The sequence below is a fragment of the Lethenteron reissneri genome, chromosome 10 (genome assembly GCF_015708825.2).
Source record: "Lethenteron reissneri isolate LAM-NWPU_2019-01 chromosome 10, ASM1570882v1, whole genome shotgun sequence".
Classification (NCBI taxonomy): Eukaryota; Metazoa; Chordata; class Hyperoartia; order Petromyzontiformes; family Petromyzontidae; genus Lethenteron; species Lethenteron reissneri.
Genome location: NC_083788.1, coordinates 8,216,576 through 8,237,473, shown reverse-complemented (window position 1 = coordinate 8,237,473; position 20,898 = coordinate 8,216,576). Strand labels below are relative to the sequence as shown.

The window sequence follows — 20,898 nt, the reverse complement described above, 5'->3', positions numbered from 1 at the left end:
TCCTGTATACCACCTTGGCGCCCTAAGAACCTAAGTGTCTGAGCTTGTGTACGTGCTGATTAGGTTATGTTTGTCCGCCACAAAATTAAGTTGTATAATCTTTCTTCAGCAGAAACATCTCACATTTGAAGCAAATGGGCAATCATGCCCCACCGTTTTCAAGAGAATCTAACCCCGAGGTGTACTTATTTCCACCGCCCCTCCACCACTGTATAGGTCACATATACGGACGTGATTTTTGAGTCGCCGTACATGTCATCCCTCTACGGCCTCAGGATCTTCTCGTTCCCAAAGAAGATGCTCGCCGGGAAGTCTTTCTTGGTCATGGTCCAGGCCATCGACAAAAACGTACGGCTCCATAATAAGCGCTTGTCTCTCTTTTCAAAGAGGAGGCCTTGGTGGGTCGGAGGTCAGAGTGCTGAGCTGGCACCGCTGAGGTCCTGGCTTTGAATCCAGATTAAACTGGGTCCTCAGGTCCAGTTTGGCCAATGATCCTCCGCTCATTCACCAATAACTGCACAAACACATCATGTAAAAATATTGGTTCTGCACTTAATTTGGCGAAATTTTAGCTCTGTGAAATGTAAATATCAGTTTCACTGTCGTGCGACAAACATTACTTTTATATGCACAGTGGGTGGAAAAGTGCTGCCCTCTACTGTGTAGACCAAAGGTCACTTGAAGAAGGCATCTCTGAGATAGATCTGTGATATTCACTTCCGTGGCCTCTTCTCTATCACAAATGGTTGCACTGCTCTGTGAGAGATACAAATGTTTTAAATTCTGATCCATAAAGCTCACCTGTGACTTAATGACAAGAACTTTGGCATACACTACCATGAGGCTAAACCCACAATAAAAACATGGGTCATTGCATTGGCTACGAAAAAACTATGTTTTAAATTCTAGAAGTGGATTCTTCATGTTACGATATTAAGCTGAAATTACAATCAGACAAAAAAGATGGGTACATTTAAAAAAAAAGGAAAAGTGCATGTCATGTGCACGATTGTGGAATACAGAATCAGATTTATTTTTACAGCTCGAGTTAATGCACAAAAGTACAAGCTTGCATTTAATGTTGAAAAATCTGGCTTATATACTTGATGTTTTTATTTATCAATTTATATTCCGTAATTTGCTTACCTTTTTCGCTATTTTGCACTCCTGTCGTTTTTTTCTTTGTATCGTTTGTTGTTGTAAATTACCGACACCTGCCCCAAATGGACATCTGTGAAAAGGAGCATCATAGCTCATCCGATTCCTCCAGTCTAAATAAAGATTCTTATTTTGCTTCTTCCAACCGTCAACCCCTCCTCCCCACGCCCCACGCACCCTAGAGCTTGTGCGTGAACGTGGGCGGGACATCCTGGACACTCAGCGTCATTCTCAAGGATGCCAAGGGAAAGCCGGCAGAACTACTCCGTGGTCACCCGACCATCAACTTCAAAGGCTGCTGGGGAAACTACACTGACCTGCAGATCACAAGCACAGGCACGAGTCCTCTATTGCAGCCGCTTATGCAAACACAAAGCCCCATTCAGTCTGCAAGAGAATATAATAGGGCAGGGGGTAGAGAACGTTTAAAACAAAACCAAAATATTTACCAGGTAAAGTCCACTGGGGTTTCTATCTCTTTTTGAGAAGCGACCTGGCCACAAATAATAGCTCAATGAAGTGGCTTATCATGTGGATATTTATAGCAGCCAAATAATATAAGCGCATGTTTCTAAATGCGAAGGGAAAAACCGGTGGATCTTGAGAGAAATCTATGCAACCATGGGGAGAACAGTGCAAACCCCAAATATACAGGCGTCAGGATCGAGATTGAACCAACGACCTCTTGCATCCCAGGCAAGGGAGATAACATCTCGCTGCGCTTGCAAGAGAATGTAGGGCAGGGGAAGAGAACATTTATGCTCATTGATAACCGAACAGGACTTTGAAATACCTTTTGCAGGCAAGTAACTACTTGCGGTAGTGGATTGACAAAAGGGCTGTAGAGTATTCATTAATTTATCATTTCTATTAATATTAGCACCCCAATGTGTCTTTGGATTGTTACCGCGCTGTGTATGGCGTGGTATCCACATCGTGGGAGCTTCTGCAGGCACTGAATAGTTCAGCACGTAGAGCTAAAAGTTGTACAATACGGCGATCAATGCCTGAAAAGACTGCAGGAAAACTTTTACAAGGTTGCACTCATTAGACACAAAGTGCTTCCTACAAATGAACCACAATACCTTGCTGTTCTCGGAAAGGAACATAACCCATCCATGCAAACTTCGGTCATCCTCGTAGCGGCGGCTTTTAGTTCGAACACAGCTCCCGCGTCACGTGCTTTCAGATGAGCTTTTGCAGCCGTCTGGAACGCTCTTCCGATATTAAGAAGTGACTGGAGCTATGCACTTTAAAATCTAGATTGAAAACTAATTTCTTTAGAACTGCTTTTTGCGTGTAGTTTGTTGTCCTACTGCACCTCCGATTGGCACAGTTGGCTCCGTACAGTGCGAAAAGAGTTCAACATACATAATACAGCGCAACCGCAAGAACCTACACTATTCCTTCACCGTTATTCTCACCGCTCCCCAACCGCTATTCCTCAACCCTTACCCCTTTGCTCCCTCCTGTCAATCACCCCATAGGCGCTGGCTTTGTGATGCAGTTTATTATCAACCAGAACACCCAGTACCAGGTGAGTACCAACCCCTTCTCGGTGGAGGAGGAGCGTGTCTCGCTTGCCAAGAATGTTGCGTCGATCATCGTGGGCGGCATCCTCGGGGCATTGGTGTTCATAGCCGTGGGCGCTGGAGGCTTCTGCTGTCACAAAAAAAGTAAGGCTTCAGATCAGGATTTGATAATTACACGGAGAGTTTTTGGGCGCTGGCTTAAATACCTCGCAACCCAAAGCACATCACATCCCATCTCAACCATTCTAATGCTGTGCCACTGCAACCTATCTTAAGGAACTCTCGCTGGCATCCGTCCCTGTGGCACAAAGCAAACGGACTAATTGCTATTAGTCCGCTTGTAACGAGCCAATGTTGCTAAGTGGCTCTTGGCGATAAAGTAATTTGCGAGTAATTTGATCAAGTTTTGCAAAAATTGGACCACGATGCCAGCGCACATGGCTTACTCTTTTTAGAATAACATCACGGGATCTCAAACATCCACTGTCAAGCAGCTGGCACGTGTCTATGGTTAGCACACCGACAGTGTTAACTGGGGCGGCCACTTGGCTCGAACCACACATCTCTGCAATGAGCAGCGAATACCGAGCCCCACATTTATCGGAGGGGTTTTCTTTGGGGTGATCCATAAATATCTTCACACGATCTGACCCAAAGAGCAATTATGGATTCCACCAACTTGTTACTTATGAATATTGTTTTTGCTCATATGTATCATTAGCTCCACTTTGTTGCCGCATTTAGTTACGTTTTTCAATCACCTCTAGTCCTTCACCGCTGGTTGTTATAACTCCGTCGGCGATCAATCTCAGATGGTTTATACATTCACCACGTGTATGTATAAACCAGGTGCCTTGAGACATTAGTGCAAGGCGCCTCAAAAATAAATGTAAATTATGATTACGTGTAAATCCTCTTATGTGTATTTATCCGACCGCAACTCTTCCTATCTGCACATAGAATGACGAATTTTCCACCACATCTGGGTCACTCTCCTTATCTGTGGATAAGTGTGGATATTCGGAAGAATCGAAAGGCGAATGTAATTTTTCCGCAAATTTATTACAGGGTTGTGTATATAGGAAGAGCGGATAATTGGACAAAAAAAGTTTCAGTGTACATGAATCGTGAATGACCAATTTATACATGCATGGTGCAATGCATGTATCGCCAGGTTAAGGATCAGTGCATTGTCACACACATATTAGTGGGGCGCTGTGGCTCCACGCTGGTAAGATGTTAACTACCTCACCTGGGGTACAGGAGGACGTGGTTTCGATCCTGACCCCGACACTTGTATATTTGGAACTATTTGTCTTTTGTCAACGTGACACACATTTTTACTGATTGGCCGTGTCGGGTGGTGGAGGGTTGCGACACATTTATAAATAACGCGATCTAACCCAAAAATCTTTATTATGTATATTTGGAGTTTGCATGTTCTCCCCATGCTTGCGTGTAATTTAGTTTAAATTGGCTACTATACATTTTTTAAGCCACTTTGCTGAGCTATCATTTTGTGACCAGGTCGGGTCTGAAAAAGAGCTACATAGCTCAGTGGGTCTTACCTGGTAAAATAAAAACATATAGTTTAGTATTGGTTGCAGCGCCCATATAAGTGCTATGTGTGTGGTGTGCACGCGCGTGTTCACAGGAAAGATGCAAGAAAACGGCAAACCACCCATGATGTGATGCTGCGGAAGCAATGCTGCCACGCAGACATTCCAAGCCTCTTTGCTATTCGCTGTGCTTTACTCCGCAACTACACACTATCAACTTCATTCTTTTAGTTTCCACATTTTTCAGTTATCGGAGCAGAGGGGGTGTGTGATATGGTCATCGAACGGAGGCATGCTTTGACAACTGAATGTATCTTTACGATCGACGGTTTTTCTTAGTGATGTAATGCTTGCATGCCGTTACATCGACATGTTTGTGAGGCTTTTTTAACTACTCATAATTAATGCAGCGGGCACCCATCATCTCTTGATTCCAATGTTGGAGCATCTTGAGAAGCCTTTGGCGATGCCGATGCTGCGTATAGGCAGTTGGTGCGCAAGCACAAATAACAGCAACAACAACGAAAACTCGTCGCATTCGTCGGAAACACTGTGCTCTAAAACGAAAAAGTGTACAATAGGCGACAATTCGGGCAGTGGCCATTCATCACAGCACATAGTGAAACCTCTCTATGCATTGTGAAGAATGGAAGTGTTATTGATGCAATGCGTTGAGTTTTTGGATTATCTCGAGATGCATTGAGATACTGTGTGAATCAAACGTGTCATTTGTACCTGTAAGTGCTTTAGCATCAGGGGTGGGGAAGCCGACGGAACTTCAATCCACATGGTCAGTGGCCACATGCAGCGAACCACATCGCAAGGGCCCAGGACTGATATATTTTTTTGGTCCCTGCGAGCATCTTAAATGCACATTTTGGGTGTTAGAGGGGAATGTTTTAAAATCTGGCAACAACGCCGTATTTTTCTTTAACGATATTCTAAAATCATCTCAGGGGGCCTCTTGCAGTGACAGAAGAGACTTGAGGTGTGTGTTATGGGGAGCGGTGGCTACGAACCCGTCGACACGAGTTCAATTCCTGCTCATGGCCAACACCGGCGATGATTATCTGATCTAGTCATGGGCCTCCCCGAGATCGACTCGGCCTCAAATGACTACCTTGGTGCAGTGTGTGAACATCGCCTCCTCGTGTGCCGTGACAGCCGACAAAAGGTGCTCGCTAACAGCCCTTGCCCCAGTTGTCGTGTTATGATTTATACAGGGGATCTTTGTCTCGTGTTAATGTGTGGTTGGTTGCCCACCAAAGGTGTTTGTTTGCAAGTCCTATTCGGCACTCGATCAGTAAAAAAAGCTTCCCCACCCCTGGCTGACGTGAACACGACGCAGATTAGGATTTTGAGCATTCATGCACGAGCACTCGTGTCCTCTTGTGCACTGTTTCATCCACATTCACAGAAGCTTCCTTTCTTCCACAAACACGTGGACTGGGACTTATGAGATATATGGATTGTATGCACTCTGCAGAGCATATACCATATGTACGCATGAAACACAATTGATATCATTAGTTATTGCAGTCTGAATTTAAAAAAATAACATATCTTTAAAAATATATATTGCATTTTATGTATCGTGCAATTTGATTATACAATGAATACTATCCTTAGTAAAGTTTGTGTTCATTTATAAGGAACTCAGAGGGCAGGCGGTCGAATCAATGGGGTTACAATGACACTCACCTGACATGATAATTGGTTCTTTACCCTTCTATCTGGCAACAAAACTGACACCTTTTTGCAAGGAGTCATGTTTGCATAGACCGCAATACCTGCAGTCATAATACAAACAAAAGAACATAACTCTGATAATGTGCACTGTCCCTGAAGTTGATTGGTCCACACCCGAGACAGCTTTCCTTCGAGCCTAGTCTCATATGGGTTGGACCAGATGCGCCTTTTGGTGTCATCTGGTCCAACCCATATGAGACTAGGCTCGAAGGAAAGCTGTCTCGGGTGTGGACCAATCAACTTCAGGGACAGTGCACATTATCAGAGTTATGTTCTTTTGTTTGTATTATGACTGCAGGTATTGCGGTCTATGCAAACATGACTCCTTGCAAAAAAGGTGTCAGTTTTGTTGCCAGATAGAAGGGTAAAGAACCAATTATCATATTTTTACTGGCAAATGAGGTCCCCATACTCACCTGACACTTAAACCCTTATCGGATGTTCACCCACTCACCTTACACTGCTCACCTGTCATCAGCTCACCTGGCCATCGCCACTTGCCAGTTTAAACAAGACAGTGAAGATGTTCGTGGAGATTCAATGACTTATCGACAACCCCACAAGGCTCCCAACTCCACAATGCCACACGCCTATTCGTAGTAGGATTTGGAAATGGGGATTGCTGCACCTGAAGAGGAGGCTTGGACTGGTGTATGTCAACTTCTCTGTTTCGTTGTCACCGCTCGTACACCGCAGCAACACTAATCATCAAACCAACCCCAATTCCCTCGTTCCACAGTCCCTTTTAAATGTCTTCTCCGCCCTTCTCCACCAATGACCCTTCTCCCATATCCCCCTCTTCCAAGATCCGCTCTGCTCACCAATCCCATCAGCGTGTCATCCACCCTACCCATCGGATTGCGCGTCGTGCACGTCAGTGCTCACACCCCTGATCTCTATTCCCTTGCCCGAGCGTGCCGCGTGTGTGGCATGACGTGAGTTACCCCTGACCTCCGACCCTTCCCACGTGCATCAACCCGTGCTTGATGTGTGTGTGGCGTGTGATGTCGAGTGCGGAAGGTGTGCGTGTTGTTTGCGTGGTTGCGAGTGTGTTAGGATGGGTGAGGCATCCTCTACACACACATTGCTGCCGTTGTAAATAATATAATGGATCAGTAGTGTTGGAGCCGATAAGCTGAATTAAAAGGTCACAGGTTATTTAACATTTTCATAAATTAGACCGTCACTTAAACTACATATCGCAGGCAATTGAATGACTCGTTCATTGAAGTCTGCGGAGCGGTCTAGGAGGCGTTCTCCAGACTTTCACAGATTAGTTGCTGACTGTCATAGAGTGGAGTAAGAGGCATACGTGGGGTAAAATGCCTTTTTGGTCCTGGCATTCACGTGTGGTTCTCCGTCGTTGCAAAAGACGCGCAGCAGGTAACCTCTCAACGAGTGCGCCAATCTGCACCTCAACCTAATAACCTGGCAGCACCAGGACAACACGTGGCCTTTTACCCTACTTGGGTTTCTTACCCCTCCTACCTTACCCTCCATAGAATGAATCAATGTCATCGTGGTCAGAGCCGTTGATGCCACCGTGCCTCGCCAATGCTTTCGTATTACCCAATCCTAGATCCTGCAGCTGGGACCTCCCAAGAGATCTGCCCTAACAATTATCCCACCATCTTCGCCGAACGTGTGGAGTCGACCATTGCAATGCCTGTCTTAGTAGTCAGCCCTCCTTACATCTTGCACACACGTGGGCCCACCCAGTGCAATCTTTGGTTGCCTCATCATATCTACAATACTTACCTGGCATGGCCTCCTGTCTTGCTACACATTTGTTTTATTTATTTCAGACACGTGTGCCCAAATACCAACTATTTTTTTTAGCTTTCACAGCACTCGCATCTCAAATAGCCTTTTCATTAAACTAATAGCACCCGATATTAGGAAGCCACTGGAGCTATGCATTTTTAAATCTATATTGAAAACTCATTTCTTTAGAACTGCTTTTTTGAGTTGTTTGTTTTCCTATCTCCCGCACCTCCGATGAGCAAGGTTGGCGATGTACGATGCGAAATAAGTTCAACATACATACATAACATCTCATCCAAAGTGTGCTTTCTAGAGTCCATGAAAAAAATCTGCCCTACTTGGCATCCTTCTCACAGCCACCTGCATTACCCACCTTAACCATTTCCTATCGGGACTTGCGATCCCACCACAACAGCCCTGTGTCTAACTTTGTGTGAATAAAGTTGATCTCAAGTCGTCAGTTCCTAAGACCGCCAACAACTGCACGGCTCCAAACAAAGTCCTCGCCAACAAAGCTGCGTCCCCTGCATACTCCATGTCCCGCACATTCATCTCATCTGTACTGTTGATAACTGGTTGTTCTTTACTGTGCTAATCCCATTCACAGTGTTAGTGATTGAGACAGTCAAGCACAACATTCAATGTGGGAGAAATTCAAATGTCCCGAACACCTGTCATATGCATCAAACCACATGCTGGTGTCGCGCATTCTGTCCATGCACAGGCCTGAGTTCCGTCATATACGTTTTTAAGCAGTCCGCTTATTTTATCTGGGATGGCATAACAGCCCAGATCTTTACGGTTAGAAATGCAGCTTGGTATTCGTACGTTGATTAATAATAAAAGAACATATTATGATTCCGAGATGCTTAAAATATGGTGTGCTATTTAATCTACGATTAAGTGGGAATATAACGTTAAAATTAGGGATGTATAATAGATCAATGTATGGGACGCAAAAATAAACAAGGGCATGGGTTTGCCAACTGTTCAAACCACAAACAGGTGACATAATTTGATTTAGTTTGAGCAACAAGCGTGTAGCTGAGCAGTACATGTCAACATAATTACGTAGACAAAGTGAACATTAAAACAGACCGGTATGATAATACATTACTGAGCTGATAAAAAAAAGTGTGCAATTTGTTGGAAAGCAATGATTATCTCTTGAAAAAGCATTGCCTAATGTGTAATGTTCAGTTAAAAGCCAATACAATTATTCATGCGAGTGGGTTTCTTCATTCATATTTGACTATACCATAATACACATTTCACATTTTAAAAGATTGTAACCATCTCAAGATTGCTGGCATCACTAATCGGATTTCGCAAGTTTAAATAAAGATTGTGATTAAAGATCGAAGCGTAATTGCGGTCCAAAGCTGTTGATGCCACTTCGCCTCGCCAGCGCTCCTTGGCCTCCTTCCGCCAGATCCCACAACTGCTGCACAGTCGACACGGGGGTGACCACCAGGATCTGCCTTGACTGGTTCCCACCCATCTGCCTCTTACGTCTTCCCTTTGGTCGCCGGTCTCAGGGAGACCACTCCACTTCCAATCTCGGCGATCGGCCATCCCAAAAATCCTGGACACGTCCCAACCAGCGCAACCGGTTTTTTGTTTGTTCCCGAATCATCTGTGATAAAATACCGTGTGATTTTATACTTCGTCGTAGGTAACTGCGTGGGTTTATTTTTGCATGAATTCAAGTGCAACCTGCATGCTTTTATCACTCGGAGGGAATAAGTCCCAGGGATTGATCAGATGATTTGAATCAGGATGGGAATGCGCGCAAGTGGTTTGGGACACATGATATTAAATACGGTTTCAGCAGTTACTCAGGAGGAAAGACTAGAACTGCAAATGAGGGGTTACATATTTGAGTTTTCAGATCAACATGACTGTGTACAATTAAAGCTGGATACAAGCACACTTGGCATTGGCAGCAAGGCTAAAGTTCCCTGCCACCAGTGTGTTGCTTATATCAGAACTGTGCTTATATCAGGTGTTCATAAATACAAATTCCACTGGATTGTGCAGTTATTTTACTGACTAAATCACAAATCTCAGAATGTTGTATTAAAAAAAAAATGTTTTGCCAAGGTTTTATTTCCATGCGATGGGCATTTATCTGGAGCAGGATATGTGGCCTAAGAGGCTGTTCAGGGGTTATGGCACTGCCATGTGAGAGTTTTGAATTCACACCTCTCAACATGTCGGTGCCTCCTACCTTATTAGACAAATTCAGACCTTATCAGTCACCCCCGTGCCCTTGTACATCTCAACGTTCATCCTACAAAGTCCCATCACAAGGGAGAAACACAAACAAATAGACATTTTTTTTACCCGTGTTGAAACGGTTGTACACCGTATTTATCTTAAAACTCGATTTCCCTGTACAAGAATACGGGTAAACCGTATGGATTGACACGGTATGTGAATGGATAGTTCATCTCGTGACTAACATCACTCAAATGACACAATCGGAACACAAAAAAAATACATATTTTCAAAATTGTGCATTAAGGTTTAAATTATCATTTTTTTATTGTCCATGTGGCAATCTACGGAGACATGTAAAGCTATACAATGAGACCTGGTATATGATAGATTCCAAGGGACAAGGGTCATGTTTATACACAGTATATGTGCGAAAAATAAACACCGTCAAAATGTAGTGGATCACAACACATCTTCAACTAAATGATGAATTGGTTAAAACACAAATTGAAAGAAATAACTTAAAACACTAAAAGACATTCCAGGGCAGCATCAATATTGAATATACATTCCTTACGGAAGCGAAATATTTTATCGTACAAAAAAATAAATTTAGCCAAGTGTCGGCAAAATAGATGCGCAGTTGAATATTTATCATCTGTACAGTTTTAAAGTAGTGTAGGAAAACGTGTTGCTTTGGTGCATGCATACTTTTTATGCACGTGCAGCCGTGTTGTCTACCGCTGGATGAGGGCCCCCCTCCCCTCTCACGCTGTTGTGGATCGTGTGGGGTGGGGGCATTATTTGACCACGCTTCACCGTGTCGGTCAGTGCAGGGCGGTCACGGCGGGGTTGCATAGCTGTGGGAGCACAGAACAATGGCTTTTACTGCACTGCCCTCGACTGCCCACCACAACGTAGCGCCGCAGCCTATAACACCTGGCACGGGGTTGTCAAACGCGAGGGGCGGGTTGGGGAGGGGGGAAACCCGGGGGGAGGTGGGGTATTGGGGCTAGTGGGGGGGGGGGGTGTTGGGGCTAGTGGGGGGGGGGGGGGGTGTTGGCGCTAGTGGGGGGGGAGGGGGGTGTTGGGGCTAGTAGGGAGGGGTATTTGGGTTAGTGGGGGGGTGTTGGGGCTAGTGGGGGGGGGGGGGTGTTGGCGCTAGTGGGGGGGGGGGGGGTGTTGGGGCTAGAGGGGAGGGGTATTTGGGTTAGTGGGGGGTGTTGGGGCTAGTGGTGGTGGGGGGGTTGGGGCTAGTGGGGAGCGGTATATGGGTTAGTGGGGGGGTGTTGAGGCTAGTGGGAGGGGTATTTGGGTTAGTGGGGGGGGTGTTGGGGCTAGTAGTGGGGGGGGGGGGCTAGTGGGGAGCGGTATATGGGTTAGTGGGGGGGTGTTGAGGCTAGTGGGAGGGGTATTTGGGTTAGTGGGGGGGGGTGTTGGGGCTAGTAGTGGGGGGGGGCTAGTGGGGAGCGGTATATGGGTTAGTGGGGGGGTGTTGGGGCTAGTGGGGACGGGTATTTGGGTTAGTGGGGAGGGTATTGGGGCTCGTGGTGGTGGTGGGGGGTGTATGTCGTTCAACGACGGTACTTCCACCAGATTATAAAATCTAAAAACACGCACACATTCTTGCTTTCCCATCAGTGATGAGAACCAGCGTGGAGTTTACTCTAAGGGTCGTGTCAGGTAGTGTAGCAAAGTGAAAGTGTCATCATTTCAACTGAGAACGCACCGCCGCACATCGCTCCTTCACTCTCAGCGACACAGATGTGTCAACGAGAGAAGAATGGAGAATCCACACCGACATTATTGCGTATGGCTAAATTAATAACAACCTAATAGATATATATATCCACGTTTGAAAGCCAAACGATGACTTCGGGTGATGCGAAATGAATTGCCGCTGCGGCCCCATTGAATTCCATAAATAAAATAAATTTAATAATAGAATACGACGTTTCGATTGCAACACAAGCAATCGTCATCAGGTTCAACTAAATTTGAGAGAGACAAAACACAGAGACACACAGAGAGAGACACACAACATAGACACAGTGTGTCTCTCTCTGTGTGTCTCTGTGTTGTCTCTCTGCTTGTGTGTCTGTGTGTCTCCGTGTCTGTGTTTTGTCTCTCTCTCAAATTTAGTTCTACGTGATGACGACTGCTTGTGTTGCAATAGAAATGTCGTATTCTATTACTTAATTTATTTTCTTTCTACGTGACTTTACCGAAAGAACCAAAGAGTAATTCCTGCAGTCACGAAAGCTTCAAATCAAGTTTGAATTCCAGAAGTTTGCAGTAGTTCTCTACGGTTTGGTCAGGTTTTCCGTAGTCACATTCCGGACCTTCCTTTGATTTGCCACTGATGAAAGTGGCGACCGGAATACTGAAGACCGCTGAGGGAAAGAAAACCAATGTTATTTTGGTCGCTTTTATATGATACACCGTTTATCAATAACACTGCCAGAGGCAAGCATCACTTGCTCAGAAATGAACACGTCTGTACACGTTGAATCTGTTCCTTCCTAATTCTGCCAGTCGTGGATTTTCTATTCCTTGGTTTTCACGACCATATTTTCCACGACCATAGTTCAGACTAAACTAGTTGAATAAGCAATGCACAGTAGCACTTATTTGGCCTCTGATAAAAAAAAAATCAAACATGGGCCAGGTGTCTGGGTGGCTCGGAGGTCAGAAGCGCTGAGCTGCCATGGGTGAGAACTGATGTTTTTAAATTCATATATGGTGTATGTAACGAGTTGACGTCATCTCTGCTGCTGCTAGTGCCCACTACATTCACTTACGGTCCTTTGACAATCCACCGCTAGATGAAGACCTACCCAATGGGTTTGTGTAACCGTACATAACCGTACTGGTCGGTGTGGGTTTGTGAATGGGAGACCAGAACCAGTTCAGATGACGCTCGCCACCGATGTTGGCCATGGCTGGAAATCGAGCTCAGGTTCAGCGTAGTGTGCTAACCACTGTGCCACCGCTCCACCGCCACTACTTTCACGACAATGTAAAAAACATCACAATGGCGGTGAAGCATTACGCTTGCTGCCAATGTACTGTGTAAATTTGATCATTGGTGTTGATAGGCAATCCAGAGTATTATTTTTTTGATGTACCTCAACATTGACTTGGCTTGGCCCTCTTGAACGAATACTTCTGGTCGCTCTTCGCCACTGTGAGAAAAGCCTTGTCTTTGAGAATCATCGCGTGAAAGTCAGCGCACCCCATGTCAAAGTTCAGCGTCACAAGAAGTTCACTCTTGATCAGCTCTATCGAACACCTGTTACGGATGTCATTCCACTTGCTGTGAATCAGAGGCAGTATGCGCTCGACGTATCCCGTGGTCGCGGGCACGCTCAGCAGGAACGACAGCAAAGAGAGCAAGTTTGGAAGTGCGTCGGCGCCGGCCGTTTGAAATATGCTTTGCCACTTGCTCGAGGTGCTCTTCAACTTCCATTCCTTGGTTTTCTGGAGCTCGTCGAGAACCGCCTTGAACGCTGTAAACTCGAGAAAGAGCGCGTCCATGTCCAACTGCAGCCTCTCGATCAGACTGAGGCGACGAGCAACCTCGCCCAGATCGGCAAAGGACAGTTCGTAAGCACCATGCAGGGCGAGTGGCTGCAGAGAAGAAAGCCAATTTTCCTCGGAAAACCAAAACCATTTCTGAAGATGAGCGACGGCGCAGTTTAGGAAGGCCTTAAATTCACTTCTGGCCCTGACTGCTTCCAATGGGGGCAGCCCGGCCAACTTCCTCTTGGTTATGTAACCATACAGTTCATCTTCCATCCTTTGGTTGAGTTTTCCTTTTAGGCTGGTCATTAACTGGTAAATTTCCAGGATTGTGACGTCACATCTCTCAAGTTTCTTGACGACGTCTTCAAAGACGCCGAGAGTGTTGTTACAAAAGAGAAGATACACTTCCACTGAGTCTTGCCTGTCGTCGGCCTCAACCGCGTCTCCATTTGTTGGAGGGTGCAGGACCTTCCGAATCTGCTTGGGACATTCCTCACCAATGCCGTTTAACTCTGACTTGATGGCCGGCCAGTTTTGTAATGTTTTTGATATGGCAGGATTCAGGCAAACCCACTTGTTTGTGGAATTCCGGAGTATTTCTCTCCACTGCGTATCCAGAAAATCAAAAAAATCCTTCAACGACTCTGACCGTGTTGCGCACACCGCAAAGAAACCGCATACCTTGTAAATTACGTTTTCAATGTCCACGGAAAGTTCATCCATGGCGTGTCTAATGGCGTTGTGCACGATGTGAGCGTGGCAGTTTACTTGTAGCAGATGCTCGTGGTTCCTATGCAGATCCGTGAACAGGGAATGATGAACCGCAGAATTAAAGTTAGTCATATCTGCACTAAAAGCCGAGACCAAGTCTACAGACAGCCCCAAATTGCCGAGCGATGTTGTAATAGAGTTTTTCACACTTGCGGTCGATGTGTCTGGATTTTCTATGAAGTCGATCATTCTGTTTACCATGCCATGCTGAGGGGTGAAGAACTGGACGGCTATGGGAAACGATTTGCGATTTCCTTTGCTCGCGGCGTCCGTCTGAATTGCAAATGGAAATGGATGTTGCCCTTCCCTGCATAGGGCGTTTAAAATGTGACTCACAGCTTTAGGAGCTAGGACGTCTTTCACGAGACTCTCGGCCTTTGTCCTGCCGCACGAAATCTTCTTGCTTGTGCACAAATCGCCAAACTTGATGCCACAACCCATGCTGTTATAACTCAGGTTGTGTCGAACGGTGTGATACACGTTTGCCAGCTCAGCCGCAGTGACCTTGGAGAAGGAAAAATAAACAAGGATTAAATTACACTTTTTTTAAATTATAGATTCAAAAACGTTTCTGAGATTAGGCTTTTTTTTGCTGATTTATTTTTGTTTACCCAAATGTGTGAGATTGTATGTCGGCACACACCCATGTTTTTAAGTTTTCTGCTTTATGTACGAGCACATGTGTTCAGCACATTGTCAATCCACTACTGCATTAGGGCCTCCCCACACAGTCCACCTTATGGGGGTTCTTTAACCATATTCACCAAGCTGGTCAGTGCAAGTCGGTGAAGGTGGGGAGCATAGACCAGTACAACAATGTGTTTTGCTATACTGCATCCTACGAACAACATAATTTCTGCAACAGTCTACAATCACTAGTCAGGCTCAATATTTGCTTAGCTTCTGAGATCTGACGAGATTGGTGACACATTGCGGGTGATTTTGTTCATAGGTATTAAGGGGTCGTGATGAGGGTATGGCACCGAATGGGAGAACATAAGTTGGTGTGGCTTGGACACATTCTTAGAGGTGAAAGATTGATGAAGGAAGATCTGGAAGGTCAGATGCTAGCGATGATGCTGATGATTATGAGGATGTATGAGGATGTGTGATGATGCACTCTGCGATGATCCAGACAAGTCCATCGATGTGGATTGGGAATATTCTCAGATGTGGAGGCTTGATGAAGCAAGTTTCGTAAGGGCCTTAGGAAAGAGGCCAAGAGGCAGAACAAGAGAGATGCCGCTTGACAACTCGAAGGAAGAAAGCTCCAGATGGTCGGACAAAGATTGAAGGAGTCCGAGCCAAAGGCTTGCCATTGGGCAGAGTGCTAAAGGGAGCGGGGTTACAAAGGCGTGTACCTTATCTGCTTCTAGAGATTTGTCGACAGCAACCTTCGCAAGCTTGGGCCGTGCGACTTTACGCTCGGATCTTTGCATGTTGCGGATGTGCATCTCCCCAGCCGCGTGCTGCTTCAGATCGTAGGCCCCGCCGTGGCACACCGAGATGTCCTTTCGGCAGATCTTGCACCTCGCTCTGAAGCAATCGCCGTGGACTTTGCCGAGCCACGGGTACTCCTCTTCCCACACGTCGCGGTACTTCTGCATCCGCTTGCTCTTCTTCTTGGGAGGAGTGGGCGGCGCTTCCGTCTCCATGGCTGGTGCGGACGACGACACTGGACTTGGCTCGTCCTCTGTGTGACCGGTCGGCGATTCCGTACCGTGATCTCCTATATAGAGGGGGGGGGGGGAGCAAACCGAAGACAAGGGGGGGAGCAGATACAGTCAGTGTACTGTGGTTGTGGATATGACTTGGAGATGGTAGAGTACTCTGTGTGCCTGTACTCAGTATATTGAGTCGTGATTATGTGGGTATGGTAATGTGCGTGCTGCCTATACGCAATATACTGCAGTTGTGGTTGTGACGTTGGTATGGTGGAGTTCTGTGCGTGTGCTGCCTGTACTCAGTGTGCTGTGGATGTCACGTGGGGACAGCAGTGCACCATGCCTGCTGCCAGTACTCAGTGTGCTGTGGATGTCACGTGGGGACAGCAGAGCATCGTGCCTGCTGTCTGTACTCAGTGTGCTGTGGATGTCACGTGGGGACAGCAGAGAACTGTGCCTGCTGTCTGTACTCAGTGTGCTGTGGATGTCACGTGATGACAGCAGAGTACTATGCCTGCTGTCTGTACTCAGTGTGCGGTGGATGTCACGTGGGGACAGCAGAGCATCGTGGCTGCTGTCTGTACTCAGTGTGCTGTGGATGTCACGTGGGGACGGCAGAGTACTGTGCCTGCTGTCTGTACTCAGTGTGCTGTGGATGTCACGTGGGGACATCAGAGTACTGTGCCTGCTGTCTGTACTCAGTGTGCTGTGGATGTCACGTGGGGACAGCAGAGTACTGTGCCTGCTGTCTGTACTCAGTGTGCTGTGGATGTCACGTGGTGACAGCAGTGCACCATGCCTGCTGCCTGTACTCAGTGTGCTGTGGATGTCACGTGGAGACAGCAGTGCACCGTGCCTGCTGTCTGTACTCAGTGTGCTGTGGATGTCACGTGGTGACAGCAGAGCACCATGCCTGCTGTCTGTACTCAGTGTGCTGTGGATGTCACGTGGTGACAGCAGAGCACCATGCCTGCTGTCTGTACTCAGTGTGCTGTGGATGTCACGTGGGGACAGCAGAGTACTGTGCCTGCTGCCTGTACTCAGTGTGCTGTGGATGTCACGTGGGGACATCAGAGTACTGTGCCTGCTGTCTGTACTCAGTGTGCTGTGGATGTCACGTGGGGACAGCAGAGCATCGTGCCTGCTGTCTGTACTCAGTGTGCTGTGGATGTCACGTAGGGACAGCAGTGCACCGTGCCTGCTGTCTGTACTCAGTGTGCTGTGGATGTCACGTGGGGACAGCAGAGCATCGTGCCTGCTGTCTGTACTCAGTGTGCTGTGGATGTCACGTGGTGACAGCAGAGCACCATGCCTGCTGTCTGTACTCAGTGTGCTGTGGATGTCACGTGGGGACAGCAGAGCACCGTGCCTGCTGCCTGTACTCAGTGTGCTGTGGATGTCACGTGGGGACAGCAGAGTACCGTGCCTGCTGTCTGTACTCAGTGTGCTGTGGATGTCACGTGGGGACAGCAGAGCATCGTGCCTGCTGCCTGTACTCAGTGTGCTGTGGATGTCACGTGGGGACGCAGAGCATCGTGCCTGCTGCCTGTACTCAGTGTGCTGTGGATGTCACGTGGGGACGCAGAGCATCGTGCCTGCTGTCTGTACTCAGTGTGCTGTGGATGTCACGTGGGGACAGCAGAGCATCGTGCCTGCTGCCTGTACTCAGTGTGCTGTGGATGTCACGTGGGGACGCAGAGCATCGTGCCTGCTGTCTGTACTCAGTGTGCTGTGGATGTCACGTGGGGACAGCAGAGCACCGTGCCTGCTGTCTGTACTCAGTGTGCTGTGGATGTCACGTGGGGACGCAGAGCATCGTGCCTGCTGTCTGTACTCAGTGTGCTGTGGATGTCACGTGGGGACAGCAGAGCACCGTGCCTGCTGTCTGTACTCAGTGTGCTGTGGATGTCACGTGGGGACAGCAGAGCATCGTGCCTGCTGTCTGTACTCAGTGTGCTGTGGATGTCACGTGGGGACAGCAGAGCATCGTGCCTGCTGTCTGTACTCAGTGTGCTGTGGATGTCACGTGGGGACAGCAGAGCACCATGCCTGCTGCCTGTACTCAGTGTGCTGTGGATGTGTCGTGGGGACAGCAGAGTACTATGCCTGCTGTCTGTACTCAGTGTGCGGTGGATGTCACGTGGGGACAGCAGAGCATCGTGCCTGCTGCCTGTACTCAGTGTGCTGTGGATGTCACGTGGGGACAGCAGAGTACCGTGCCTGCTGTCTGTACTCAGTGTGCTGTGGATGTCACGTGGGGACAGCAGAGCATCGTGCCTGCTGCCTGTACTCAGTGTGCTGTGGATGTCACGTGGGGACGCAGAGCATCGTGCCTGCTGCCTGTACTCAGTGTGCGGTGGATGTCACGTGGGGACGCAGAGCATCGTGCCTGCTGTCTGTACTCAGTGTGCTGTGGATGTCACGTGGGGACGGCAGAGCACCGTGCCTGCTGTCTGTACTCAGTGTGCTGTGGATGTCACGTGGGGACAGCAGAGCATCGTGCCTGCTGTCTGTACTCAGTGTGCTGTGGATGTCACGTGGGGACAGCAGAGCATCGTGCCTGCTGTCTGTACTCAGTGTGCGGTGGATGTCACGTGGGGACAGCAGAGCACCGTGCCTGCTGTCTGTACTCAGTGTGCTGTGGATGTCACGTGGGGACAGCAGAGTACTGTGCCTGCTGTCTGTACTCAGTGTGCTGTGGATGTCACGTGGGGACAGCAGAGCACCATGCCTGCTGCCTGTACTCAGTGTGCTGTGGATGTATCGTGGGGACAGCAGAGTACTATGCCTGCTGTCTGTACTCAGTGTGCGGTGGATGTCACGTGGGGACAGCAGAGCATCGTGCCTGCTGTCTGTAGTCAATGTGCTGTGGATGTCACGTGGGGACAGCAGAGCATCGTGCCTGCTGTCTGTACTCAGTGTGCTGTGGATGTCACGTGGGGACAGCAGAGCACCATGCCTGCTGCCTGTACTCAGTGTGCTGTGGATGTATCGTGGGGACAGCAGAGTACTATGCCTGCTGTCTGTACTCAGTGTGCGGTGGATGTCACGTGGGGACAGCAGAGCATCGTGGCTGCTGTCTGTACTCAGTGTGCTGTGGATGTCACGTGGGGACAGCAGAGCACCATGCCTGCTGCCTGTACTCAGTGTGCTGTGGATGTGGATGTGACGTTGGTATGGTGGAGTTCTGTGCGTGTGCTGCCTCTACTCAGTATACTGCGGTTGTGATTGTGATGACGGCAGAGTACAGTGACTGCTGCCTGTACTCAGTGTGTACTGCGGCTGTGACGTGGGGCACTTTTGAGTACAGTAGTGAGTACGCGCACGCGAGCGAAGGTGGATTACGCGCAGAAAAAAAAATCACCGCTCTCACCGCTCTTCTCACCTCTCAACTCTGCCATGGAAGCCTCCGCCCCTCCTCCCCTTCCCTCCCTCCCTGCCGCTGCTGCTGCTGCTTCCGCCGTGTGAGCGTCAACACCCGGCACGGAGCGGCTCCCACCGCGGTGGAGCCTGGAGCTTCCCTGCTGCGGGTCGGTCCAATGTTCACCGTCGTCATCATGATCGTCATCATCACCGCCGTCGTCATCATCAGCGTCATCATCACCGCCGTCGTCATCATCATCGTTATCATCATCAGCGTCATCATCACCGCCGTCGTCATCATCACCGCCGTCGTCATCACCGCCGTCGTCGTCATCATCACCGCCGTCGTCATCATCACCGTCGTCGTCATCATCACCATTGTCGTCATCATCAGCGTCATCATCACCGCCGTCGTCATCATCAGCGTCATCATCACCGCCGTCGTCGTCATCACCGCCGTCGTCGTCATCACCGCCGTCGTCATCATCACCGTCGTCGTCATCATCACCGCCGTCGTCGTCATCACCGCCGTCGTCGTCATCAGCGGCATCATCAACGCCGTCGACATCATCACCGTCGTCGTCGTCATCACCGCCGTCGTCGTCATCACCGTCGTCGTCATCATCACCGTCGTCGTCATCATTACCGTCGTCGTCATGATCACCGCCGTCGTCATCATCACCGCCGTCGTCGGTTATAAGACGATTCGCAAAAAATAAAGACGCACACACACGCACTTACACAATAATCCGTGCCCCGGTGTCAATACAGTTGCGCGTGTTATATTCTGGGATTTCACACATGCCGCACTCTAAGACGCATCACGAATGTTACCAATAAAGTTACGCGACCTGTGACGTCACAAAGACATGCACGCATAACACCTACCGGATTATACGACGCACCCCAATATTGTGCCGGGTGTTAATAAAGTCACAGGTATCTTGGATCTCACGAAGACAAAGATCCCCCATATAGCCTTAAGCACAATGTAGGGGCAAGTGTTGTTAGCGAGCATCAATGAAGGCCGGCACGGCACACGAGGGGGTAGGTGGCCATCACCACGACCGGCCGACTTTGTCTCTCCCAGTGACGATGTTTACACATCGCACCAGGTACTCATTTGAGGCTGAGTCGACCTAGGGGAGGCCTATGACCGGTTCAGATAATCGTCATCGGTATACCCACCTACCAGATTATAAGACGCAACCCATAATTGTGTGCGCCCGGTGTGCATAAAGTTCCACAAATCTTGTCACAGACAAACACGCGCTTTAAAAAATCCGGAGATTGCGGTGCCGAGTCTTTTGAAATTCCACTTGCATCGTTACATGTCAAAGCAGGGAAGCACGTGCCCTGTCGTAATTGTACTCTAGTGAAATACTGTGATTTTTATTTGGATGGAGCAGTGGTTAGCGGGCACTGCACTTTGAACACGAGCCACCCGATTTCAATTCCCGGCTACAGCCAACATCAGTGGCGCGCTTTGTAGTGACATCCAAACCGGCCCTTGACTCCGGCAACCCATTCACTAATCCGCAATGAAGTATGGTTTAAAAATAGACTGTGACCTACGTGAATTGAGAAAGGCTC

General features: G+C 48.2%; 2 protein-coding genes across 4 annotated transcripts in view; one reads left to right on the top strand and one right to left on the bottom strand.

Moving 5' to 3' along the window:
* LOC133340932 (fibrocystin-L-like) overlaps positions 1-5,950 on the top strand; it is a 54,810-nt gene extending 48,860 nt beyond the window's left edge. The window contains exons 33-36 of the mRNA XM_061549434.1: positions 217-348; positions 1,341-1,494; positions 2,646-2,834; positions 4,345-5,950. Coding sequence (XP_061405418.1) covers positions 217-348; positions 1,341-1,494; positions 2,646-2,834; positions 4,345-4,382 — 513 coding nt within the window. The 3' untranslated portion in view covers positions 4,383-5,950. The remainder of the gene's footprint in view (positions 1-216; positions 349-1,340; positions 1,495-2,645; positions 2,835-4,344) is intronic.
* Positions 5,951-10,017: 4,067 nt separating this feature from the next.
* LOC133340930 (uncharacterized) lies at positions 10,018-19,429 on the bottom strand. Of its 3 annotated transcripts, XR_009754954.1 has the most exons (5): positions 19,328-19,429; positions 15,640-16,007; positions 13,111-14,782; positions 10,694-10,842; positions 10,018-10,055 (listed from the first exon to the last, which is right to left on the bottom strand). XR_009754954.1 is itself a non-coding variant. In XM_061549432.1 (4 exons), the coding sequence occupies exons 1-3, from the start codon at positions 19,341-19,343 to the stop codon at positions 13,112-13,114; spliced, it is 2,055 nt and encodes a 684-aa protein (XP_061405416.1). In that variant the 5' UTR covers positions 19,344-19,429; the 3' UTR covers positions 10,319-10,842; position 13,111. The 3 variants fall into 3 exon arrangements, 2 of the variants coding, with proteins under 2 accessions (XP_061405416.1, XP_061405417.1); XM_061549432.1 differs by lacking the exon at positions 10,018-10,055 and having other exon boundaries at positions 10,319-10,842; XM_061549433.1 differs by lacking the exon at positions 10,018-10,055 and having other exon boundaries at positions 10,319-10,842; positions 14,615-14,782.
* Between the last annotated feature and the right edge of the window lie 1,469 nt (positions 19,430-20,898).

Bases quoted from the DNA above. Each gene is read 5' to 3' on its own strand.
- LOC133340930 (XM_061549432.1), bottom strand. The intron at 14,783-15,639 runs GTACACGCCTTT...TCCTTCTCCAAG, and splicing joins AATCTCTAGAAGCAGATAAG to GTCACTGCGGCTGAGCTGGC.